General features: G+C 47.6%; 1 protein-coding gene across 1 annotated transcript in view; it reads right to left on the bottom strand.

Annotated features, from left to right (window-relative positions):
* LOC311327188 (A disintegrin and metalloproteinase with thrombospondin motifs 19-like) overlaps nt 1-16,054 on the bottom strand; it is a gene marked incomplete at both ends in the record, with an annotated part of 58,786 nt that extends 42,732 nt beyond the window's left edge. Inside the window, 8 exons of the mRNA XM_084460221.1 lie at nt 1,953-2,058; nt 6,296-6,339; nt 8,110-8,264; nt 9,389-9,472; nt 9,602-9,774; nt 10,925-11,108; nt 15,242-15,675; nt 15,994-16,054. Of these exons, the coding sequence (XP_084316347.1) occupies nt 1,953-2,058; nt 6,296-6,339; nt 8,110-8,264; nt 9,389-9,472; nt 9,602-9,774; nt 10,925-11,108; nt 15,242-15,675; nt 15,994-16,054 (1,241 nt within the window). The remainder of the gene's footprint in view (nt 1-1,952; nt 2,059-6,295; nt 6,340-8,109; nt 8,265-9,388; nt 9,473-9,601; nt 9,775-10,924; nt 11,109-15,241; nt 15,676-15,993) is intronic.
* Nucleotides 16,055-22,391: the final 6,337 nt, after the last annotated feature.

Here is a 22,391-nt window from a genome sequence, read left to right as displayed (position 1 = left end):
AGTAAGCAGAGCTGTGGGACCGCTAAAGCTAGTCTCCAAAGAAATCCTTCTTTTCTATTTTCAACTGCCTTAAAAACAGATGCAAGCCCCAACATTCCCCTTGTTGAGGGATATACTCTACTGAATGTGTCAAGAGATTTGACGGCCTAAAAAGCCTTGCTTCGTCTACCCAACATCGGGAATTCAACAATGCTAACAATGCTAACGTCCTGGCGGTCTGTCGCTATGCTAGCCCTGTGACAGTATTTACTCTGTAATTCAATTCTGCGTGATTCAGCCTCAACGTCTTTGGAGAAGAAGCTGGAGAGGCTTTGATGTCATTGAGTCTGAGGTGTTTTTCAGTGGACTGGCTGAGTGAGGCCTTGGTGAGGCTGAGGCCTTGGAGAGGCTGAGGCCTTGGAGAGGCTGAGGCCTTGGAGAGGCTGAGGCCAAGTCCTGACACACATCCCTGGTCCCTGAGCCCCTCTGGCAGCAGGAAGCGCTCTGCTCCACGGACTCATCAAACTCTTCCTGTTCGCTATCTGGAGACTGATACATCACACATAGCCCTGCACACACACACACACACACACACACATACACACACACACACACGCACACACACACACACACACACACACACACACACATATACTGCACGCACGCACACACACACACACGCACACACACACACACACACACACGCACACACACACATACTGCACACACACACACACACACGCACACACGCACACACACACACACACACACGCACACACACATACTGCACGCACGCACACACACACACACGCACACAAACGCACGCACGCACACACACACATACTGCACGCACGCACACACACACACACACACACGCACGCACGCACACACACACACACATGCGCACACACGCACACACACACACATACTGCACGCACACACACACGCACGCACGCACACACACACACACACACACACACACACACACATGTGCACACACACAGATAAACGCACGCACACAAACACACAACGATGCTACCCAGCATGCAGAGGGGCGGTAGGAGGCTGCGAGCGGGGCCGTGCTGTGAGAGTGACGTCTCGGCCCCGCGGGTCCAGACCAGCCCAGAGCTGCAGCACACGCAATCACTGCTGCTGGCGGGTTCAAGGAACGGCTAGATATACAACGAGGACGCACACCCAGATGACCCTGCTATCTCAGTTGCAATGAGTCAGCACTATCAAACTGGGACTCGCTCGGGCTCGCTACAAACACAAAAACAACCCGGTCTGATCTCATCACCCCGAGAGACGCCAATTTGTCAGACAAATCCACAGACACACAATCTGATAAACAGAAAGAGCTCCGCACACAGAATCCAATCAGCGACGGCGCTCTAGAAACAGCACACAGGACAGCGGGGTTTGGTTGTGCTTCGGGGATTCCTCTCTTTTCTTTCCTACAGACGGAGGAGAATGTAAGCAGACCAACTCTGAGGAGTTTCCTGTACGGAGCTGAGCAGCAGGGAGATGACAAATCCTCAGTGTGTGTGTGTGTGTGTGTGTGTGTGTTATGGAGCTGACGAGTGCGTGTCGATGACATCCTCGGAGGCTTCACCAGAACCAGATGCTACATGAGCGTTAGCTGTGCGCGCGGCGGCGTGTCTGCTGAGCTGAGGACTCTCTGGCAGGGCTCTCTGGCTCAGCTCCATCCCTGCCTACTTTCTAGCCTCTGACACAAACACTAACTGTGTTTTACAGACTGCTGTCATTTGCTCCGAACCAGAATCAGAGCAGCTCATCGGCTGTGTAGCTGCTCGATGTACCGTGCCTCCGGCCACACAGCGAAGGTCAGAGGTCAGCATGGTCAGCATGCAGAGGTCAGCATGCAGAGGTCAGCATCCAGTAGATCAAAGTGCGTCTCTCCCACCTTTTTATGTCACGTGAAAGGGAAGTGTGGAGGAGGCCGGACGTACTTGTGACCCATCTCGTGGGCGATGGTGAAAGCCAGGTTGAGACCGTTGTCCTCGGCCAGAATGCACTTCCTCCTCTCGCTGCACATGCCGCTCAGGTAGGCGATGCCTGCAACCCAGAACCACACACACACACTCAGTATCACCCAGAACCACACACACACACACTCAGCATCACTTCCTCCTCTCGCTGCACATGCCGCTCAGGTAGGCGATGCCTGCAACCCAGAACCACACACACACACGCTCAGTATCGCTTCTGGACGGTCGATGCACTTGCAAATCCTCATCCGATTTGATCCCCACATGGGAATGCTGCACCACGCCCTACTGCGCTTGTTTACAGGGTCTACTGTATATTCATGGAAAGCCCTCAATATATCAACATGGCCGCCGCATCCCCCTCCCTCTAATCTATTCGGTCTGCTCAGTAATCAAAGTGGCAGGTTCTAGACCCTTCTGAAAACACTGGGGCAGTCTGGGAGGGGAAAGCACTCTATTTGATCCACCGTCATGTAAATTGCTTCAGCGGTCGACCGTGCGAGCGTCATGTCTGGTGAGCGCTTCTGACTCCCGGCCTGAAACGACAGCTGCAGCTCTTTGGCTCCTGCAGGATCAGGTTATGGAGGAAAACACGAAAAAGAGGGATTCTGTCTTTCTGTCATGTAGAGGATTGTGTGCCGTGACCTTTGATGGCTTAATCACCCCCATTGAAATGGATCCAGAACTAATTCTTTCCATTACGAAACCCCGGACGAACAATCCCGCCTTTGAGGGGCGAAAATAAATAAATGAAGTGCAGTTTCTTGGGGCCTGGATGTCAGTTAGAGCAAGACACACACACACACACACACACACACACACACACACATCATATCATACAGTGCACACACCACACACACATATCATACACACACCACACACACAGATATCATACACGCACTCCCCAAATCTCTCACAAGTAACACATACTGTATCATACACCCCGCACACACACATATCATACACACACTCCCCAAACCTGTCACAAGACACACACCACCTACACACACATATCTCTCTCTCACACACACACACACACACACATATCATACACACACACGCGCGCGCGCACGCACACACACACACACACACACACATATATCATACAGACACTCCCCAAACCGCTCATTTTCCATGTTCATGTCTCTGCGATATGACTTGCTTTTGGAAGCTAGACAAGAGATTAGCCTCTAATCTGACCATTAATGAAGGCTGGGCCTCTCCTGGCTGCCTGCGCTCTGCTCCCCCGGTTCTTATCCCAGCATCTGGGCCATCCAGGGTGTTGAGTTAACACCCCCCCTCCTTGGGCCATACAGGGTGTTGAGTTAACATCACCCCCCCCTCCCTGGGCCATACAGGGTGTTGAGTTAACATCAACCCCCCCCCCCCCTCCCTGGGCCATACAGGGTGTTGAGTTAACATCAACCCCCCCTCCCTGGGCCATACAGGGTGTTGAGTTAACATCAACCCCCCCTCCCTGGGCCATACAGGGTGTTGAGTTAACATCACCCCCCCCCCTCCCTGGGCCATACAGGGTGTTGAGTTAACATCAACCCCCCCTCCCTGGGCCATACAGGGTGTTGAGTTAACATCAGCCCCCCCTCCCTGGGCCATACAGGGTGTTGAGTTAACATCAACCCCCCCTCCCTGGGACATACAGGGTGTTGAGTTAACATCAACCCCCCCCCCCCCCTCCCTGGGCCATACAGGGTGTTGAGTTAACATCAACCCCCCCCCCCCCCTCCCTGGGCCATACAGGGTGTTGAGTTAAGATCACCCCCCCCCCCCCCACCTCACTCCCTGGAAACGTGAGTCAAGCCCCCTGAGATCCCGATGATAAGGCTCTGTGCTTTGGCCCGTTCATGTAAGGGCGTCCCTCGGTCGTCCAGCCATGTGGGTGCCTGGCAGAGGGGCCCGTGTGCCAGAACCATGCGTCTCGTCTGTCGTTGGTCCTTTTCACCGGGAACACAATGAGTCTTTATGTGAGACGTTTTGACGTATTATCCGCTGGCTCAAGCTCACAAATCCACCTGTCATTAGTCAGGCGTAGTGGAGGAGGATGAAATGGACGAGACAGGCTAGAACAAGTTCTAAAACAGCAACGGGAACAACGTAGGTTGGACACAACTTTGAAGTCGGGAGGCTTTTTTTCTTAAATGTAAACAGCAGAACCTTTGGGGATGCCTCTGCGTGTTCCCTCTCTACGTCTGCCTCTTCACTCCATCACCAGATAGAAGAGAAATGTCACATAAGTCTTCCCTTGCCTTTTTATGAAGTAGACATTCGACCTGCGACGTCGGGGCCTTCGTCCTCCTGAGTTTAACATCAATCTCGCAGCAGGTATAATGACAAAGCCAGGCCTCAGAGCCTGCGTGTAGAGAACACCTGTATGAGAGGAAGTGAGGCTCTACCTAAAGAGGACAGTTGACCTGGTTTTGGAGCCCTTATCTCATGCCTCCTCACGTCCTCTTGTCCTGTCATACTAGGGCGGCCATTTCAGGTGAAGGAGAAGGATTAGCTGATACACACAGCTGCAGCAGCTAGCCCACCTCACATTTTCTCCAGGAAATGTACTTTCTAGTTCCCCCATGTTGTTGTAACCAGTTCACTAAAGTATATCCTCAACACCTGGACTATCAGGATAAAACCAAATGTTTACCAACTTAAACCATCCTCAAACAGAGGTCTCCAGTGGTGATTATAACTGTCAAACTACAGCATTGCTTTGCTTGTGAAGACGTGAAATACGTCTTCTATGATAAAATGATTCCACTCTTTGTAGTAGAATCAAGCGGAACCTGTGTAATGTGGAAATTACATTTTACATAATTAATTGTTTTAGGCAGTGTGGATTTTACACAGAATGTGTCAACCACCAAGACAACTACCGCATGACGACGCAGCCATGAGAGGCTCAGACTGGCTGCAGCGGGATCGAGCAGCGCAGAGCGGGAGGATAAGCAGAAGAAGGCTAATGGTCAACTACAGGAACCAGAGGAACGGCTGTGGAAAAGTAGGTCAACGGCTGGTTCTCCCCAGCACCTGAACCCCAGCTCTCCCCTTTCACAGAGATGGCTTTGTGACACGCTGTGTGTGTGTGTGTGTGTGTGTGTGTGTGTGTGTCGCAAATTCCACACATGGAGGATGGAGGGACCTAGCCTTAAAGCTGTAAGGTTGTGAGGGCCAAAGGGGTGAGGTCAACTACTTTGACCCCCCCCAGAGGTGATTAAAGCCCAGCATCTACCTGGACGGCCTGCGACGGTTTGACCTTCTCCAGAGCCGTTAGCAGCATCTTCCCTGCCCATGTAGTCATGAAGCATCTCCTCACTTAAGCCCAAAATAATACTCAAATCTCCACAATGGTCTCAGGACACACATTGGCAAAAGCCACGTCAAAAACCAAACCGCCTCACAAGCAGAAGCCCCTCTAGGAGACTACATCCTGGTTCCTGAAGCCCCTCTAAAACAGCAGAGACTACATCCTGGTTCCTGAACTCTCAGAGGAGGCATGTTGCTCTGTGGCTGTTGTTTCCCTGCAAACACCCCCCCCCACACACATGTATGTGTGATGTGTGTGTGATGTGTGTGATGTGTGTGTTGTGTGTTGTGTGTTGTGTGTTATGTGTGTGATGTGTGTGATGTGTGTGTGTGTTGTGTGTGTGTGTGTGTGTGTGTGTGTGTGTGTGTGTGTGTGTGTGTGTGTGTGTGTGAGAGGAAAGGCATGTGCTGAGCCTAGCCAGGAGTGGAAGTGCACGCAGTGTGGGTCGTTATTTTCTCCATAAAAACCAGAGTGAACAACAACAATATGCCCATTACCTAAACCCTGGTGCTGTGGTGTGTGTGTGTGTGTGTGTGTGTGTGTGTGTGTGCGTGTGTGTGTGTGAACAATGCGAGACCTCGTCAACAGATGGGAGGGGTACCAAGCCGTCACCCAAAGACAACATGACACTAACGTGCTGAAGGTTTGAAGACTTTCTAGGCTTTGAGGTTTGAAGTCATTCTAGCAACTTCTAACAGCAAACTGTGAACCTCTCCCAACAGCTACAAAGGGCGAGTGAGACAGGCACTGTTTCCCCGTGTGTCCTGGTCTTGTTACCATGGAGACAGACCTGGAACCATAAGTTTATCACCTGACCTGAAATCTTCAACATAGAGTAAGCAAGGCCACTTCATTGATTGATTGATTGATTGATTGACTTCACCCTTTATATTAAAATACTGTACAAAGCACACACCAAAAACACAAATGTGCACACTCCCTCTCTTTCACACACACACACACACACACACGGTGCTCCACTCACCTACAGTGTCACAGGGTTCATCCTTATGCACACAGAAATCCTTCCTACAACATAAAAAAACACAAAAGATGTCACTATTCAGCAGGCGAATCCACCATGATGCTCCGTCCCCCGCCCCCCCCCTCTCCCCTCAGATAGAACGGCCCACTGGAGAATCACAAGGCCTTCTTCCATACAGTGGCGGAGCGGACCAAGTGCCAGGGATTAGTGGGGGATGTCTGAGCCAACATCGATTGTCAAAGTCTCTATGGGGGTTAATCAGGAGTCTCTATAGGGGTTAATCAGGAGTCTCTATAGGGGTTAGTCAGGAGTCTCTATAGGGGTTAGTCAGGAGCGCTGGCGGGATTTGGACCTTCATTGAGGTGAGGGTGGGAGGAGTCATTACAGATTCAGCACAGTAACTATAAATATCTTCAGTCCACGGCATGCTGAGCGTTATGACACTGTGCAGAAACAAAAAGATGAAATTGTGCAAAGACATAAGGACGTGTATAATCTCCATGTCAAAGGGATTGGAAGGGTTCAATAACCTGTGATTATATTTGCTGTGATTTAATTCACTAGTGAACGTGAGGTATTGGTGTGGCTCTGGCCTGACTTGACTCATACTTAACGGAAATGACCGTGTGAACTGGAGTCTCTTAGACATTTCCTCTGATTTCTGGACAGAATCTCAGGAGGAATATTCCTTGTCATTTGAATAACGAGTGTTTCATCCCTTTTCTGGTTTGGCAGATGTTCCTGACCCTGTACCCTCTGACCCTGCTACCCTCTGACCCTGCTACCCTCTGACCCTGCTACCCTCTGACCCTGCTGTGTGTGTGAATGTTTGTTTGGGGGCCAAAGGTTGAGTCAGAGTTTGTCTTCCTCTCCATCTGTGTGTGTGTGTGTGTGTGTGTGTGTGTGTGTGTGTGTGTGTGTGTGTGTGTGGCGCCAACATCAAACACCTGCCTGCTGGCCCCGCCCCCTCCGAGGAGCTCTGAGACCTATCAACAGGTCCGAATCACATTCCGGCTCTGGCCGGCCCAGGACCAGCGCTCTCTCTTTGGACGGGGATTTAAAAGCTAGAACGGGACGGATAATTTGGCTAGCCGGGCGATTCAAAGCGCGGCGTGGGCTCTGTGAGCGGTGGTCATTAGCAGCTTAATGGAAATGAAAACCAGAGTATGCGCTGTTCCCAGCCAGGGTTCGAGAGCTGAAATACTTTCCCTCTTTGCTTAAAGCCTCATGACATGGGAGAACGGGACGGATAAAGGGAACATGTTGGATTACGCTGAGGCTAATCGCTTTAGCTAGCTGTGGGACACTTCTCCGGTTATGCGTTAGCATGTACTCCGAGTGCTACGGAAGCACGTTAGCATGTACGCCGAGCGCTACGGAAACACGTTAGCGTGTACGCCGAGCGCTACGGAAGCACGTTAGCATGTACGCCGAGCGCTACGGAAGCCTGGAGGGGGAGTGCACCTGCTGTGTGAGGAGGCGGGGCATTCAGACAGAACTCCCATGGGGGAAGTAAAAGTCTTCATCTCTAGATGTTTCTCAGCAGTTTGCGAGCCTCTCTCTCTCTACCGGCGGCGTGTGTAGAGTCCATGTCATGGCGCCCTACCGTGTGATGAGGATGGCGGTGTGTGTGTAGGGTCCGTGTCATGGCGCCCTACCGTGTGATGAGGATGGCGGTGTGTGTGTAGGGTCCGTGTCATGGCGCCCTACCGTGTGATGAGGATGGCGGTGTGTGTGTAGGGTCCGTGTCATGGCGCCCTACCGTGTGATGAGGATGGCGGTGTGTGTGTAGGGTCCGTGTCATGGCGCCCTACCGTGTGATGAGGATGGCGGTGTCCACAGAGGGCAGGTCGTCCCTCCATCGCGGGCTGAAGTCAGAGAGGACACTCTTCCTACCGTACTCCTCCTGTTGCCAACGACAGAAACTCTCCAGCATCTTCTCCCCATGGTGCCCGATGTACATGTCTGACTGGAGGGAGGGAGGGAGGGGGACAAAGACAAAAGGGGTGATGGTCACAGGGTGTTTTACATTAAAGGGGAGCTCCATCGTTTTGAACATCTAGCTTGTTTTTGCACTTACTGGGAGTGTAGTAGAAGATTAACCCCAACCATACCAGCAGTTTTAGATTTTTCTAGATTTTTTTTTTTAAAGGGGTAGTGTGCTATTTTGGACAATTAGCCCTATTTGCGGTCTGTCTACCATGAACCTGAAACTGTGAAATGTATTGCAATCCAAATATTTTGGGCTTGAAAAGACAGACAGAAAAAGACATCAAGTTATAAATTGATTTGTGAAATAAGTATTTGACCCCCTATCAACCAGCAAGATTTCTGGCTCCCACAGACTGGTTATGTCCATGAGGCACACAAATTAGTCCTGTCCCTTTAAGAGAGTGCTGCTAATCTCAGCTTGTTACCTGTATAAAAGACACCTGTCCACAGAAGCAATCAATCAATTAGATTCCAAACTCTCCAAAGAGCTGTCCAAGGACGTCAGGGATTGACGTCAAGGGCTCTGTGATTGACAACAAGGGGTTTGCCACCAAGTACTAAGTCATGTTTTGCGAAGGGGTCAAATACTACTTATTTCAATCATTAAAATTCAATTTATAACTTTTGTGATGTGTTTTTCTTGACTTTTTGGGGTTATTCTGTCACTCACTGTTAAAATAAACCTACCATTAAAATGAGAGACTGATTTTCCAGATGAATTTCTTTGTCAGTGGGCAAACTTACAAAATCAGCAGGGGAATCAGCAAATAAATATTTCCCTCATTGACTTCCATTGAACTTCCATTCCAAAACTGCAGCTGCTCAATACTGGAACGATCAGTGAAAGTATGGTCTCTGTTTCAGATTCATAGAAGACAAACCTCGAAAAGGGCTAAATGTCCAAAATAGCACACTACCCCTTTAAGAGTAGCGGCGCTGTCCACTAGCATGGCGGCTAATGCTAACTAGAGGCTCCTGAACAGTCATGAACATCCGGAAGCTTCCATTTCCCCCCCAGTAGGGCCTGCATGTCAAAACAAGCTTGATGCTCAAAATCACAGAGAGGTTTAATTAGACTGAGCAGTGAACTGTATTTCTTACTGGCGTTTCATGAAGCAGCACTAGTTTAGTCAGTCTGATGTTGATCTGAATGCCGAGACTCTTGTGTTGAAATAAGTTGAAAACCTGTGAGAAGAAAGAATGTCTTATCAAAAACACCTTTGAGATACGGCAATACTCAAAAAACGAGGCTTTGTGATGTCCAGCTGTGTTTCCAGCAACATTGGGTCAGTGATGAAGCCCAGAGCCGCTCACCATGTTCATGATGGTGAGGATGAAGCGCTTCGCCGCCTCGGTGCCGTGGTAGCTGACCATGGCGGGATCGGCCACCACCAGGGTCTCTACGTTGTACTCGTGGAGGAGTTTATACGAGTACCTCTTCCCCCGCCCGCCCTCGGACGACACGCGCTTCTTACTTTTCTGTCTTTCTGTAAAGAAGCAGATTCAAAAATAATACAAAGTCGCATGGAGTTGCATTTGTGACGTCATGATCACTGACTTGTTATCCTTAACTACTGGAACATTTGTGACATGTTATCCTTGCCTATAACATGTGTGACATGTTATCCTTGACTATAACATGTGTGACATGTTATCCTTGACTATAACATTTGTGACATGTTATCCTTGACTATAACATTTGTGACATGTTATCCTTGACTATAACATTTGTGACATGTTATCCTTAACTACTTGAACATTTGTGACGTTATCCTTAACTACAGTACTATGCTAACCAGTAACTCATCTGTACATTCTCAATAGTCTGTAAGAGCAAAAGACTGAACAATTGATTTTCAAATGAGCTGGTCTGGTATCTTAACAACTGTATAATATCCATGTGATGCAGCTACATTAACAATCTTGGAATGTAATGGAACTAGAAAATCAGGACAGTCTTACTGCAATTACATTTTCTACAGCAGGATGTAGTAGCAAGACACTGTCCACATTCCCTCAGCTGGACTCCATTTCCCAGATCAAAAGCAGATAGGTAAGACCTCTTAACGAAAACCTTCACAAGTCCGTAGCTAGCAGCACCAGTCCCTGTGTGAGACCGCCAGCTTTCAGCCGGGCTAGCGCCCGTCACCTGAGGTGAGGGAACACTACGGTGTCTCATGGGGGAGGGGGGACTCTAGCTTTGAACCGGAGAGAGACATGTGTGACAGTTTGCCTCTAGTTGGGGGGGGGGGGGGGGGTGAGTGTTTTAAACTTTGACATACAGCATTCTGGAGGTTAAGGGATCCCAGTGCTCAGTTCTGGCAGCTATTGAAACATCCACACGCACGCACGCACGCACACACACACACACACAAAGTTGTGTAGTCTGGCAGCCTGGACGTAAATCAGACGTGGATCGTTCAATAAGCTGAGGCATGTGCTCCGCTAGCGTGTATACGAGGAGGAGCAGCGGTGTGGAATCCATTACGGACTAGAGTATGGACCATGTTACAGGGTGGGACTAAAATGATAATGCACTGTGCAAATGCTAGCTTGGAAACATGTACGCTTGTGTGGTGCTCGGCTGTAGGACTGGTTGCATCGCTTCAGACTACGGCAGCGTGGTGTGAGCCCCACCTGGGAAAACTCCACAGTAGCTGCCGGTTGTCTGTCTGTCCGTGGGCGTGTCCGTCTGTCGGTCTGTCCCCTCCTCTGTGGATCGTTTCCTCCGGAACACGCGGTGAGCCTGTCCCGTGACGGACAGCGTCTGATTCACTGGCTCGATGTAAAGAAAGTCACTGTCGATCTGAATGAAGCCCATCTGCAATAGAGAGACGACGCAGAGGTTACGACTGTGCTCCGCTCGCTTGCCCTAGAGTGGCAACAGTCACGAAGACACACATGAAACCACAGTCAAGTCACGAAGACACACATGAAACCACAATCAAGTCACAAAGACACACATGAAACCAGTCAAGTCACGAAGACACACATGAAACCACAGTCAAGTCACGAAGACACACATGAAACCACTGTCACAAACCAGTCAGTTTTCAGACCACTCTTCCGTACCCTCTCATTCCTACTCTCCCTACTTCTCTCTCTGTCACTGTGGCCAATATCTAAGCCTCACACAAGACCAAGTCCTAATGTCTCTAGTGGAGCAGTTTACATGAAGCAACGCGTAAACCCTAAACCTAAATATTTAACTCTCGCTTGGTCTGAGCCAGCTGTAGTCTAGCAGCCTTAACTCTGTCCCTGGCTTGACATATACACTGATATGTCATAAGCAGTTGGATACCAGACGGCCTGACGTCAATGTGTGTCAACCGATACAGTGCAGAGTGTGAACACTAGACAGGTTCCCCACTCCTGTGCAGATGGCTGAGGTGGTTGTGGCGTTACTACTCGGCCGAGGGGGCCACAGATCAGTGAAACCCCGAAGGCTCGGAGCCATGACGAGCAGCCAAGACGTCTACACACCGGGGGAGAAATTTACATTACAGGTCAGTTACTCCAAATAACAAGCCGCTGCTTACGCACACCCAGCCAGGCACCACCCAGAGATCCCTGCTCTCACTGCCAGCTCCAATAACACAAATTGTCCGCAAGCACCCGTTCCCCAAAGCTGCAGCATTAGAAAATAAAATCACATCGCAAGTGGTCCTTAAACAGCACCCTGGGGAACGCTCAGTGTTTGGATGGAATGAATGTTCCACAGTGGGCTGGGGGAGGGTCAGGGGGGTCAGGGTTGGAGGTGGTCCCATGGTGAAGGCTTATTTGGTTTGGGTTCATTAAGGTCTGATGACTCGTGCAGACTAAACAGGCCACCGGCTGGCTTGATTAGAAGACGAGGGGAAATTGGCGCCCAACGCAGATGGGCTTGGCAGAAAGAGAGGGAGGCATGGCTACCCCCATTGCGCCCCTCCCACGCGTCTACCCCTAGCCTCCCCCGTCACCATCACATTTGAGGATGACCCACTCACCTACATTCAGATTTTCATTCAAGACTTTTTGCATTCAATACAGCCCATGAGCATGATGTTACAATAAGTCATAGAGAAAGAACAGCATTTTGAAAAGAGTATTTCTATGAAATTCTAGTTCATATGTAAAGCGTAGGCATATCGTGTGTTTTCTCTCTTCATCCTCACATGGGGTCTTCGCTACTGATCCTGAGTCCTGGCGGTATAATGACATGTATTACGGTAGCTTATGGTTAGGGTCACCACCTCCATCATCCTGTCACTCATCCTGCATCCAGGCTACTTTCAGTAACTTGAGCCGTGACACAATCTACTTGTCAATCAAACAGCGCTGTGATCCAGCTGTTTTACATACTACTTCAGTTTAAACTGGAAAATGCTGGAACGCTTTCTAACGCACAGCCTATTAAAGGAACGTGAATTCTGTGGGGTGTGAAATGTAAACGGCGTGTCTTAAGAAGAGACACGGCATGAATAGAAAGAGTGGTGTCGGTTCAGAAAGGATGCTAAAAATGCAACTGGAAGTGCTTTGTAACGTTTGTCCAGTTCTAAAATAAGCACCAAAAATCTGGCACCCTTGATGATTGTGGCTAAGGGTTAACAACGTGCCAGATTCCTCATGCTACCACTGCAGTGTGTGCCTAGAGCGTCTTCAAGAGGCGTCCATCCCTTCAGCTGCTCTAGAAAGACTACTCTGCTAATAGGCTCTGTGCACCAGCTCCACTACTTCCTGAAAGTCACTTGGCATCTTTATTTCCTGTCCTATATGATTGGATTAAGTGATTAATCAGGTGTGACCGGCAGACCCAGCGCACACCTGATTAATCACTTAATCCAATCATATAGGACAGGAAATAAAGATGCCAAGTGACTTTCAGGAAGTAGTGGAGCTGGTGCACAGAGCCTATCAGAGTCAAAGATCAGTCTGTAGTATTTTTGTATTGTGAAGCTTATTCTACGGTTGGGGCCAGGGTTTAGAATGACACACTCGTTCTGCTAAATGACTCACTCACAAATTCATTCAGAGCCCCAAGATTGTATCTCTCAAATGGACGCTGGTTTCTTGTGGCATTATGCTGCTTGGAGGCACGCAGAAAGAATTGGCTATTCACTACACACATGAATGTACAGTTTGGGAGTAAACCTTGAAAACACCCACTTTTGTGAACCTCTTGACTTAACTGTAAAACAAATAATTACCAATATTGCTGATTCTCTGTCGCCGTTGTTAAAGTTAATTCTCATGAACTGCAATATTTCATTAATTGAGCTTGTTTTCTCGTGGACGCAGACAAAAAAAGAAGGAAAAGCTACACTCCTGCTGCCAAGGTCTCTCATTGGGTGTTTTATTCTGTGAGGCAAAGCTTTCGGTTAACAAGACGGAGGCCGGGACTGTGGTCCAAACCCTGGAGCTGGGGTCCAAGCCCACCTCACCACAGGAGCTCACCCTTCAAACCTCAGGGGCTGCTAATGGTTCTGTGCTGTGGCTTTTGGGAGAAGTTCATATTGTCTGACTGCCCCAAGACTGCATGGAGCAGGGTGGGCCAAGAACGCAGCAGCCCTGAAGAGTGTGCTTCCAAAAGGCACACCTGAGACTACACTAATCTAATACTACACTAATCTGAGACTACACTAATCTAATACTACACTAACCTGAGACTACACTAATCTGAGACTACACTAATCTGAGACTACACTAATCTGAGACTACACTAACCTGAGACTACACTAACCTGAGACTACACTAATCTGAGACTACACTAACCTGAGATTACACTAATCTGAGACTAGACTAATCTGAGACTACACTAATCTGAGACTACACTAATCTGAGACTACTTACCTGAGACTACACTAATCTGAGACTACACTAACCTGAGACTACACTAACCTGAGACTACACTAACCTGAGACTACACTAATCTGAGACTACAATAATCTGAGACTACACTAATCTGAGACTACACTAATCTGAGACTACACTAATCTGAGACTACACTAACCTGAGACTACACTAATCTGAGACTACACTAATCTGAGACTACACTAACCTGAGACTACACTAATCTGAGACTACACTAATCTGAGACTACACTAATCTGAGACTACACTAATCTGAGACTACACTAACCTGAGACTACACTAATCTGAGACTACACTAACCTGAGACTACACTAATCTGAGACTAGACAAGACTAACCTGACACTAAACTAGACAACCTGAGACTGATTTCCCCTCTGTCTCTCTCCAACACACACACACACACACACACACACACACACACACACACACACACACACACACACACACACACACACACACACACACATCCATCTAGACCATTATCTATTCCATCCGATCTCAATTGTATGCTTTATAGAAAGGGTACCTATTGGTAATTTGTGTTAATTGTAAAATTGTAATTTTTGTAAATTGTACATTTGTAATTGTAAATTAGAGTTTATCTGTAGCACAATCTTGGAGCCAGCAGCAACATTTCACTGACTGAAGACCGTACATTACACACACACACAGTAGCTACACTCTCTCTCTCTCTCTCTCTCTCACACACACACACACACAGTAGCTACACTCTCTCTCTCACACACACACACACACATACACACACACACACACACACACACACACACACACACACACAGTACACATACGTAGTAGCCTACACACACCCACACACATGCTGTACACACACACACACACACACACACACACATACATATCAGTGTTTCCGATTGAGGAATGTCAAATTGTTTCCCACAGGCTACATGCATCTTCAACATCTACTATCCAGCATGTCTGATCCCAATGATCCATAATGCAGTCAGGCAAGTTATAAAAGAATATCAGATATTGACTTTGCAGTAGGCTAACCTATAATCACGATATCATGCTACACATTTATGGTAAGTATGTATATGAGGTTGACTTTGAGCAGGAGATATTTACCAGTCCTGCGCAGGTGCTGAATGAGGCGAGTGAGGCTGTGTAATTGAGAACAGACCCGCTGTAATAGCAGGCTCTCTCTGCGCTGGCAGCGGGACGACCTGGCGAGCTGCGCCCAGATGCCTTGCGTACTTTCTGTCTCGTCTCCACCATGAATTTCTGGGACAGAAACCGAGTGTCTCTCTTCAGAGTGAGGTGCAAGTCTCTGCCAAAAGCTGTGATTTTGAGTCTCAGCCGCGTCCTCGGTCCTAAAGGATCCCAGTGGTCCCGCTCCGGAGGCTCGGACCCGTCCCAGTCTGAAACGGAACGGACCTCCCGGGAGCTGCTCCCGGCGCTGGCGTCAGGCTCCCGGTGATTCGGTTTATCGGGAGCCGGTGGACTTGTGTCTGGAAAAACCTCCGGGAAAATTATTTCAGACTCCTGGAATGGATGCGGATCTAGAGAATAGACACGAGAAGTGAAAGGACGGAAGCACATACCTGCGGATTAGTGGTTCCAGGCGGTTTCATCCTAACCTATCCTATCCTAACCTAACCTACTTAAACCCGGAGCGCAGAGAATGTATGGATGTTCCTGACTGCACCGATAAAGTGCATGAAGTCGGTATGTCACCTGTGCGTAAAACTGCATATCACACCACTCAGTTAGTCAGAAAAGTCACCTACGACTTCACCAGCAACTCCACGTCACTTGAGCATTACACTGCAATTAAAATACACAACTTTGAATGCATATTTTAAGTTTCATTCCTGTACCTGCAAAGGCGAACGCTCCCAGAAAGCACATCTGATGGAGGAGACTGCCGACCAGATGCATATTCACAGTAATGTTGAACCGATTCTTACAGCTACCGTAGTGTCGTTAGAAAGTTGCTTTCCATGCACAGAAGTCAGATTCTGTGGTGTCTATGCACTGCCTGTCAATGTTATCCATCTCCCGGTAAACGCGCCGCAAGCTTATCCCACATGAAAGTGTTTCCAAATGAATGAGTCCGAATCCTGCAGTGTAAATGTCAAAAAGTCAGCATAGGAATAGCAGCAGAGCTAAGATGCGTGGAGAGAGGGAGAGAGAGAGGTGGGGGAGAGGGGGGACATTTGTATAGTGTACGTATTTTGATGTATGGACAGCGCAGGCTGAGCGGTAGGGAGCACTAGAGTCACCAACATGCACCCAGCGCAACCACGCATGTTCAACTGACTCCGCGTAACGGAGAGGTGACTTTAGATAGCCCTGGTATTATTTCTTCACCTTGCCTAGTTCTCATTGCTAAAATTCACTGGTTTAAATACAATAAAACCCACTCTGCTTTAATTTTCTTCTTTATATTGTAGCAACTAACCCCCAATATGAAAAATCACAATTTGGAGCAAATCCCAAATTGAATTTGGCACAGAGGTTGAGCTGCATCAGCTACACTGTATTAATCTACAGAACCAACACCAACAGACATGTTAATACCTACAGAACCAACACGAAGATGTCTTAACACATACAGAACCAACACCAACAGACATCTTCATACCTACAGAACCAACACCAACAGACATCTTAACACAGAACCAACACCAACAGACATCTTAACACAGAACCAACACCAAAAGACATGTTAATACCTACAGAACCAACACCAACAGACATCTTAACACAGAACCAACACCAACAGACACCTGAATACATACAGAACCAACATCAATGTCTTCATACATTTTCAAACAGACAAGTAACAAGTACCACAGCAGAGTCTGAGCCCACACCATTGAGTTAGAGTTCAAGTGATAGCTTTTTCACAGAAAACACGATCAATAGCAGAAATATCTGAGCAGAACCACTGGTATGTTTTGACTGTGGGCATATCTGCCAGGACGCTGTTCAAGGACATTTTTATTGTATCCATCCAGGTGCATCTGGGCTTTGCATGAGAGTTGACCTGCTGCCTATGACCATGTAATCCCTCTTCAAAGAGGTATGGCTTGAGAAAGACAGCATGGATTTAGACTCGTCCTCTGTGCCAAATCATAATATAGTATCATTTCAGCTGGCACTTGGCTTTTGGCATATCAGGTCTCAAGGGTAACCAATATGTTCAGTACTCTCCCTCACCATGTTGACTTTTCAACACAAAGAATAAAGAATAACACTGTGAACCCAATTGGCATATTGGTACATAGTCCATTAGGGAATGCAGAGTTGCAGCTTTGCCAGTCGCAATGGTACAGTATGTTTGGAATTGATGGGCCAGTTTTAGTGAAACTTGAGATGAGCTTTTTCCACAGAAGGCTAGTAGGAGTACAGTAAGCCTATAGTCTTCATGATAGACAATATGGACTACTCTACTGTAAGTAAATGTCAAACTGTCAAATATCGATTACTGTCAACTAAACCAGGGCCCCACTACAAGTGTGAAGTTGAGTCATAACTGAGTTGGATGAGGTTAACGGGAGTAAAAAATGAAGGAGCTGCCACCGTGTCAAAGTGCTCAGTAATGAGAAGGTCACACACTAAACAGCGCTGTGCGCTCTTTTGTTGATGTTATGACTGTAGGAGGTAATCATCAGGTGTTTGATCTGCGCCCTATCATTTTAGTTGTGTGTTGCAACAAGAGAACATGGTTCTGTATGACAAATACTGTACATGTCAATGAATGATATCATGTGTTTGTCCTACAAGGCTCAGATATGGCATTGTTCATATCAGACTGAACAGTATTCCTTCCTGAGAGCCATGCGTGTTGAGCAAGCGAGTCTGGAGATGCCCAAAGATGAATTGTTGTGGTATAAATGATGTGATGCCTCTGACAGATATGAAAAGATGCCCAAAACTGTGATGTATGAATTAAAGCTTTTGTTATGCTGCGTATCCCCTTCTGATTTCAATGGCATTATTTCTGTAATCCATCAAGGATTGAGGTCATTGTGGATTAGGATTGATTTACTCTCTGCAGCATGCTGTAATAACTGTGGGATGGCCGATGCTGAGATCATAACAGGCTTAACACACTTTGATCCGGTGATTTACAAATAGCTCAGTCATGGAAGTAAAAGCAGCCCTGTTAGGACTTTAGCACAGGAGAGTAATGACTTGTTGTGTTGGGAAGTCAAGGCTGTCCACACGCTAGAGAGCCCATGAAACAAAACGGGAAGCTCAGGAGAAATTACACTTTGTCCAAACTTTCTAAAAAAAAAAAATACAATTAAAAAAAGAAGACATTGGTTGAAGGAAAAGCATCAGTCTATCAGTGGCTGGAACAGGTTCAGGGTTATTCTGCAGAGTGGGAAATCGACTGAACACAGCAGTCATGGCCAAACAGGGCAAGTGCATTTGACACCTATCTGCAAGTCGCAACAATTTGCCAGTCATTACAACGGGGAACCAGGCTGGTTTATAGTCTACAGGATGACCAGGTACAGCTGTGTCTAGGAGCGGGAGGTGGAGATGAGCTGAAGATGGTCAGGTACAGCTGCTTCTAGGAGCGGGAGGTGGAGATGAGATGAAGATGACCAGGTACAGCTGCTTCTAGGAGCGGGAGGTGGAGATGAGATGAAGATGACCAGGTACAGCTGCTTCTAGGAGCGGGAGGTGGAGATGAGTTGAAGATGACCAGGTACAGCTGCTTCTAGGAGCGGGAGGTGGAGATGAGATGAAGATGACCAGGTACAGCTGCTTCTAGGAGCGGGAGGTGGAGATGAGATGAAGATGACCAGGTACAGCTGCTTCTAGGAGCGGGAGGAGGAGATGAGATGAAGATGACCAGGTACAGCTGCTTCTAGGAGCGGGAGGTGGAGATGAGATGAAGATGACCAGGTACAGCTGCTTCTAGGAGCGGGAGGTGGAGATGAGAGGAAGATGACCAGGTACAGCTGCTTCTAGGAGCGGGAGGTGGACCTGTGGAGATGAGCTGAAGTCCAGGATCATGTGCTTTTACCGTCATCTGTTACACCCACTAATGGAGTTAAGAAAGTCCCCCCCAACCCTAACCCTCCCCCACCACGATCACAACACAAGTCCATTCAAATACATTTCCCCCTGTCCTTTCAAATACGTCCCATGCCCATCTAGTGAGGGCGGCTCTAAACGCATCAGGACCTTTATCAGCGCTGATCACAGAGCTGGCGGGAGCAGCCGTGTCCCTGGCTGGGGTGAACAGTTCCCATCATGCTCTTCAACTGGGGGAGCAGCCGGGGGGGCTGTGTGGTAGCTACTAGAACGACTCAAACACAGGCTCATCAATCACACGGGGGGGAGAAGACTCTCAATGTCATCTGAAACCACTAGTCAACCGAGCCAAGACGTTATGTATGAGACCCTCTACGTATGTTGAGTAATCACAGCGATGTCTTGGAGCGGTGTTTAATTGGCTGGTGCTCGTCTGGTGACGGCATTTTGTGTTTCAACCGGTGAGTCAGTGTACGAGTAGTACAGGAGACTAATGGTGAACGCCTTTGAAGGTGTACATTTCATCATGAGCTAATTTACATACTCAAAGAACATTCTAGAAGAGCATAGGGCACATGGATCAAACACACTACACTACAAACAAAATGGCTGACGCCCTATATAGTGAATAGGGAGCGATTCCGAACACAGCTACTGTATGGTACCGGTTTACTAACAAAATGGGAAACAACTTTATTGACCACTTACTACTGTACAGTTCCTACAGCTGAGTCTCTCTTCATCTGACAGACAGCTGAGTCTCTCTCCATCTGACAGACAGCTGAGTCTCTCCTCATCTAACAGACAGCTGAGTCTCTCCTCATCCGACAGACAGCTGAGTCTCTCCTCATCTAACAGAGGCTGAGTCTCCCTTTGGCTGAATTATGATCCTCACTTTGTCTCATTCAGGTACTGTAGTTTGACTTTAATTATCATGGCTTATTCTCCATATGAAACTGAATGTACAGTTAAAATCTATTTACTCTAGCCTACATAGGGAAATTTGTGAAATATAATTGTGGCAGGTGAATTTCATATCCTGATTACATCTCAATGCTGTATTCAAAGCTATGATGGTACAGGCACCCACTGTGGTTTCTGGTTTATGTAGATGTCTGACCATACATTCCACAGAAGGATGACAGCTCATCCTCCAGACTGAAGACAACCAGACGGTCAATCTGAAGTGGACGGCTGTTTGTGAGGGAAAACATGTCCTCATCAGATCAAGGACGAAACACTTTGAAGAGCCAACAAGGGGGATATTCAAACCCCACAACTGTATATCACGTTCCTCGTTTCATTTCATCTCATACTTTCATTTTAAAGACACCGGCCAGTAAATCCCATGTATTTTCCTTAGGAAACCTTTTCCATAAGGATTTCAAGGACAGTAATGCTAGCTGCTCTCTCAGGGACTTGGTCATCACAATTACCTTATAAAAGATGGTCATGCTAAATGCTAACATATCCCCCATGAATGGGATTTTCATTCTTTATCATCATTCATGTTGACATTTACAACTCAAAGGAAAACATTTTGGCTACACAACTAGTCAGATTTTCTACATTTCTAACTACCGAAAGGCCAATTAAATCCAGCCACTAGGGCTCCAGTTAAATGCACAGACAACATTGCAGTTTGGTTAAAAACCCCTCCTTCATTAGACCTGTATCTACTTAGCATAATTCTGGGCGAGCCAATGAATCAAGAGCCCCTATGTAGCGTCCTGCAGTGTGAAGGATGCATGCTGGAGGGCTTTTTTCAGGAGTGTTGGGTAACATGTGTACAGAGCGAGGGGAGGCGAGGCCACGGCTGCTCTTAAAACCTCCTGCTTTCCACGTCGTTACCACTCCCTCCTGACCTCTGACCCCTCCACCAGCACAGGCCTGGCCAGAGAGAGAGAGAGAGAGAGAGACAGAGAGAGAGAGAGAGACAGAGAGAGAGACATAGAGAAAGAGACAGAGAGAGAGAGAGAGAGGGACAGAGAGACAGAGAGAGACATACATATAGAGAGAGAGAGAGAGAGAGAGAGAGAAGAGAGAGAGAGAGACAGACATAGAGAGAGAGAGAGACAGAGAGAGAGACAGAGAGAGAGAGAGAGAGAGAGAGGGACACAGAGAGACAGAGAGAGAGAGAGACAGAGAGAGAGAGAGAGAGAGAGAGAGACATACATAGAGAGAGAGACAGAGAGAGAGAGGGACACAGAGAGACAGAGAGAGAGAGACATACATAGAGAGAGAGACAGAGAGAGAGAGACACAGAGAGAGAGAGAGAGAGAGAGAGAGAGAGAGGGACAGAGAGACAGAGAGAGAGAGAGAGAGAGAGAGAGAGAGAGAGAGAGGGACACAGAGAGACAGAGAAATTGACCCGTCTTCACCATCTCTTGGGGAAGGGTTAATGGAATGCTAAGACATGTTGCCATAAAAAAAAGCAAAAGTGAGAAGAATGCATTGTCATCTCAATTTGGTTTTACACGCCAATTAAAGTTAACAAAATATGTCATTGAATAATAAAACCAGGTTTAGTGGCAGACTGTCACAGCACATTACAGATAGAGGACAGACTCAACCTTCAGAAAGTGAACGTGTACGTAGCTCAAAGTCTGCCATAAAAAAAACACTCTACCTTCACTATATAAGTGATGGATAGGCCTGCTTTATGATTTTTTTCTTTCTTGAAAAAACAAGAATATAGTCTGTAACACAACATCATTTAATCGCCGAAATCTCAATCAGTCTCATCAATAATGGATAGAGAAAGGGTATTTTCATACTGTACATAGGCCACTTCCAATTCCCCTCTTCAACCAATGGAAAGATGTTCTGACATCACCTACAATGGCATCAGTCCCAACAGCCAGTTGATTATTCGGGCATCTTAATCAGTGTCATTAGTGATGGCGTTTCTTACTTCCTTCTTTGAAATATGAAGCCTCAACTGACCATTGATTATTCATGCAACATAATCAAGGGTTATTTCTTCCCCCAGAGCCAATAAGCAGAGTTCACTGCCTGTTTAAGATTACAAGTGGACATCTCCTCCCGAGGGTCACTGACTCTGTCCAAGGTTTCCATCAGACTACATCTCAACTATTCACATCCCAGTAATGAGATCCGTCCATCCCTGCCGATCACTGCTCAGGATAACTTCAGTATAATCCTTCCCAGGAGCGCCACGGATCTACCCGTCCTGAGATGAGCTGCGTCGGGCGCAGGG

The sequence above is a fragment of the Borostomias antarcticus genome (genome assembly GCF_949987555.1).
Source record: "Borostomias antarcticus genome assembly, chromosome: 30".
NCBI classification, from domain to species: domain Eukaryota; kingdom Metazoa; phylum Chordata; class Actinopteri; order Stomiiformes; family Stomiidae; genus Borostomias; species Borostomias antarcticus.
This window is presented reverse-complemented; position numbering and strand designations above follow the sequence as displayed.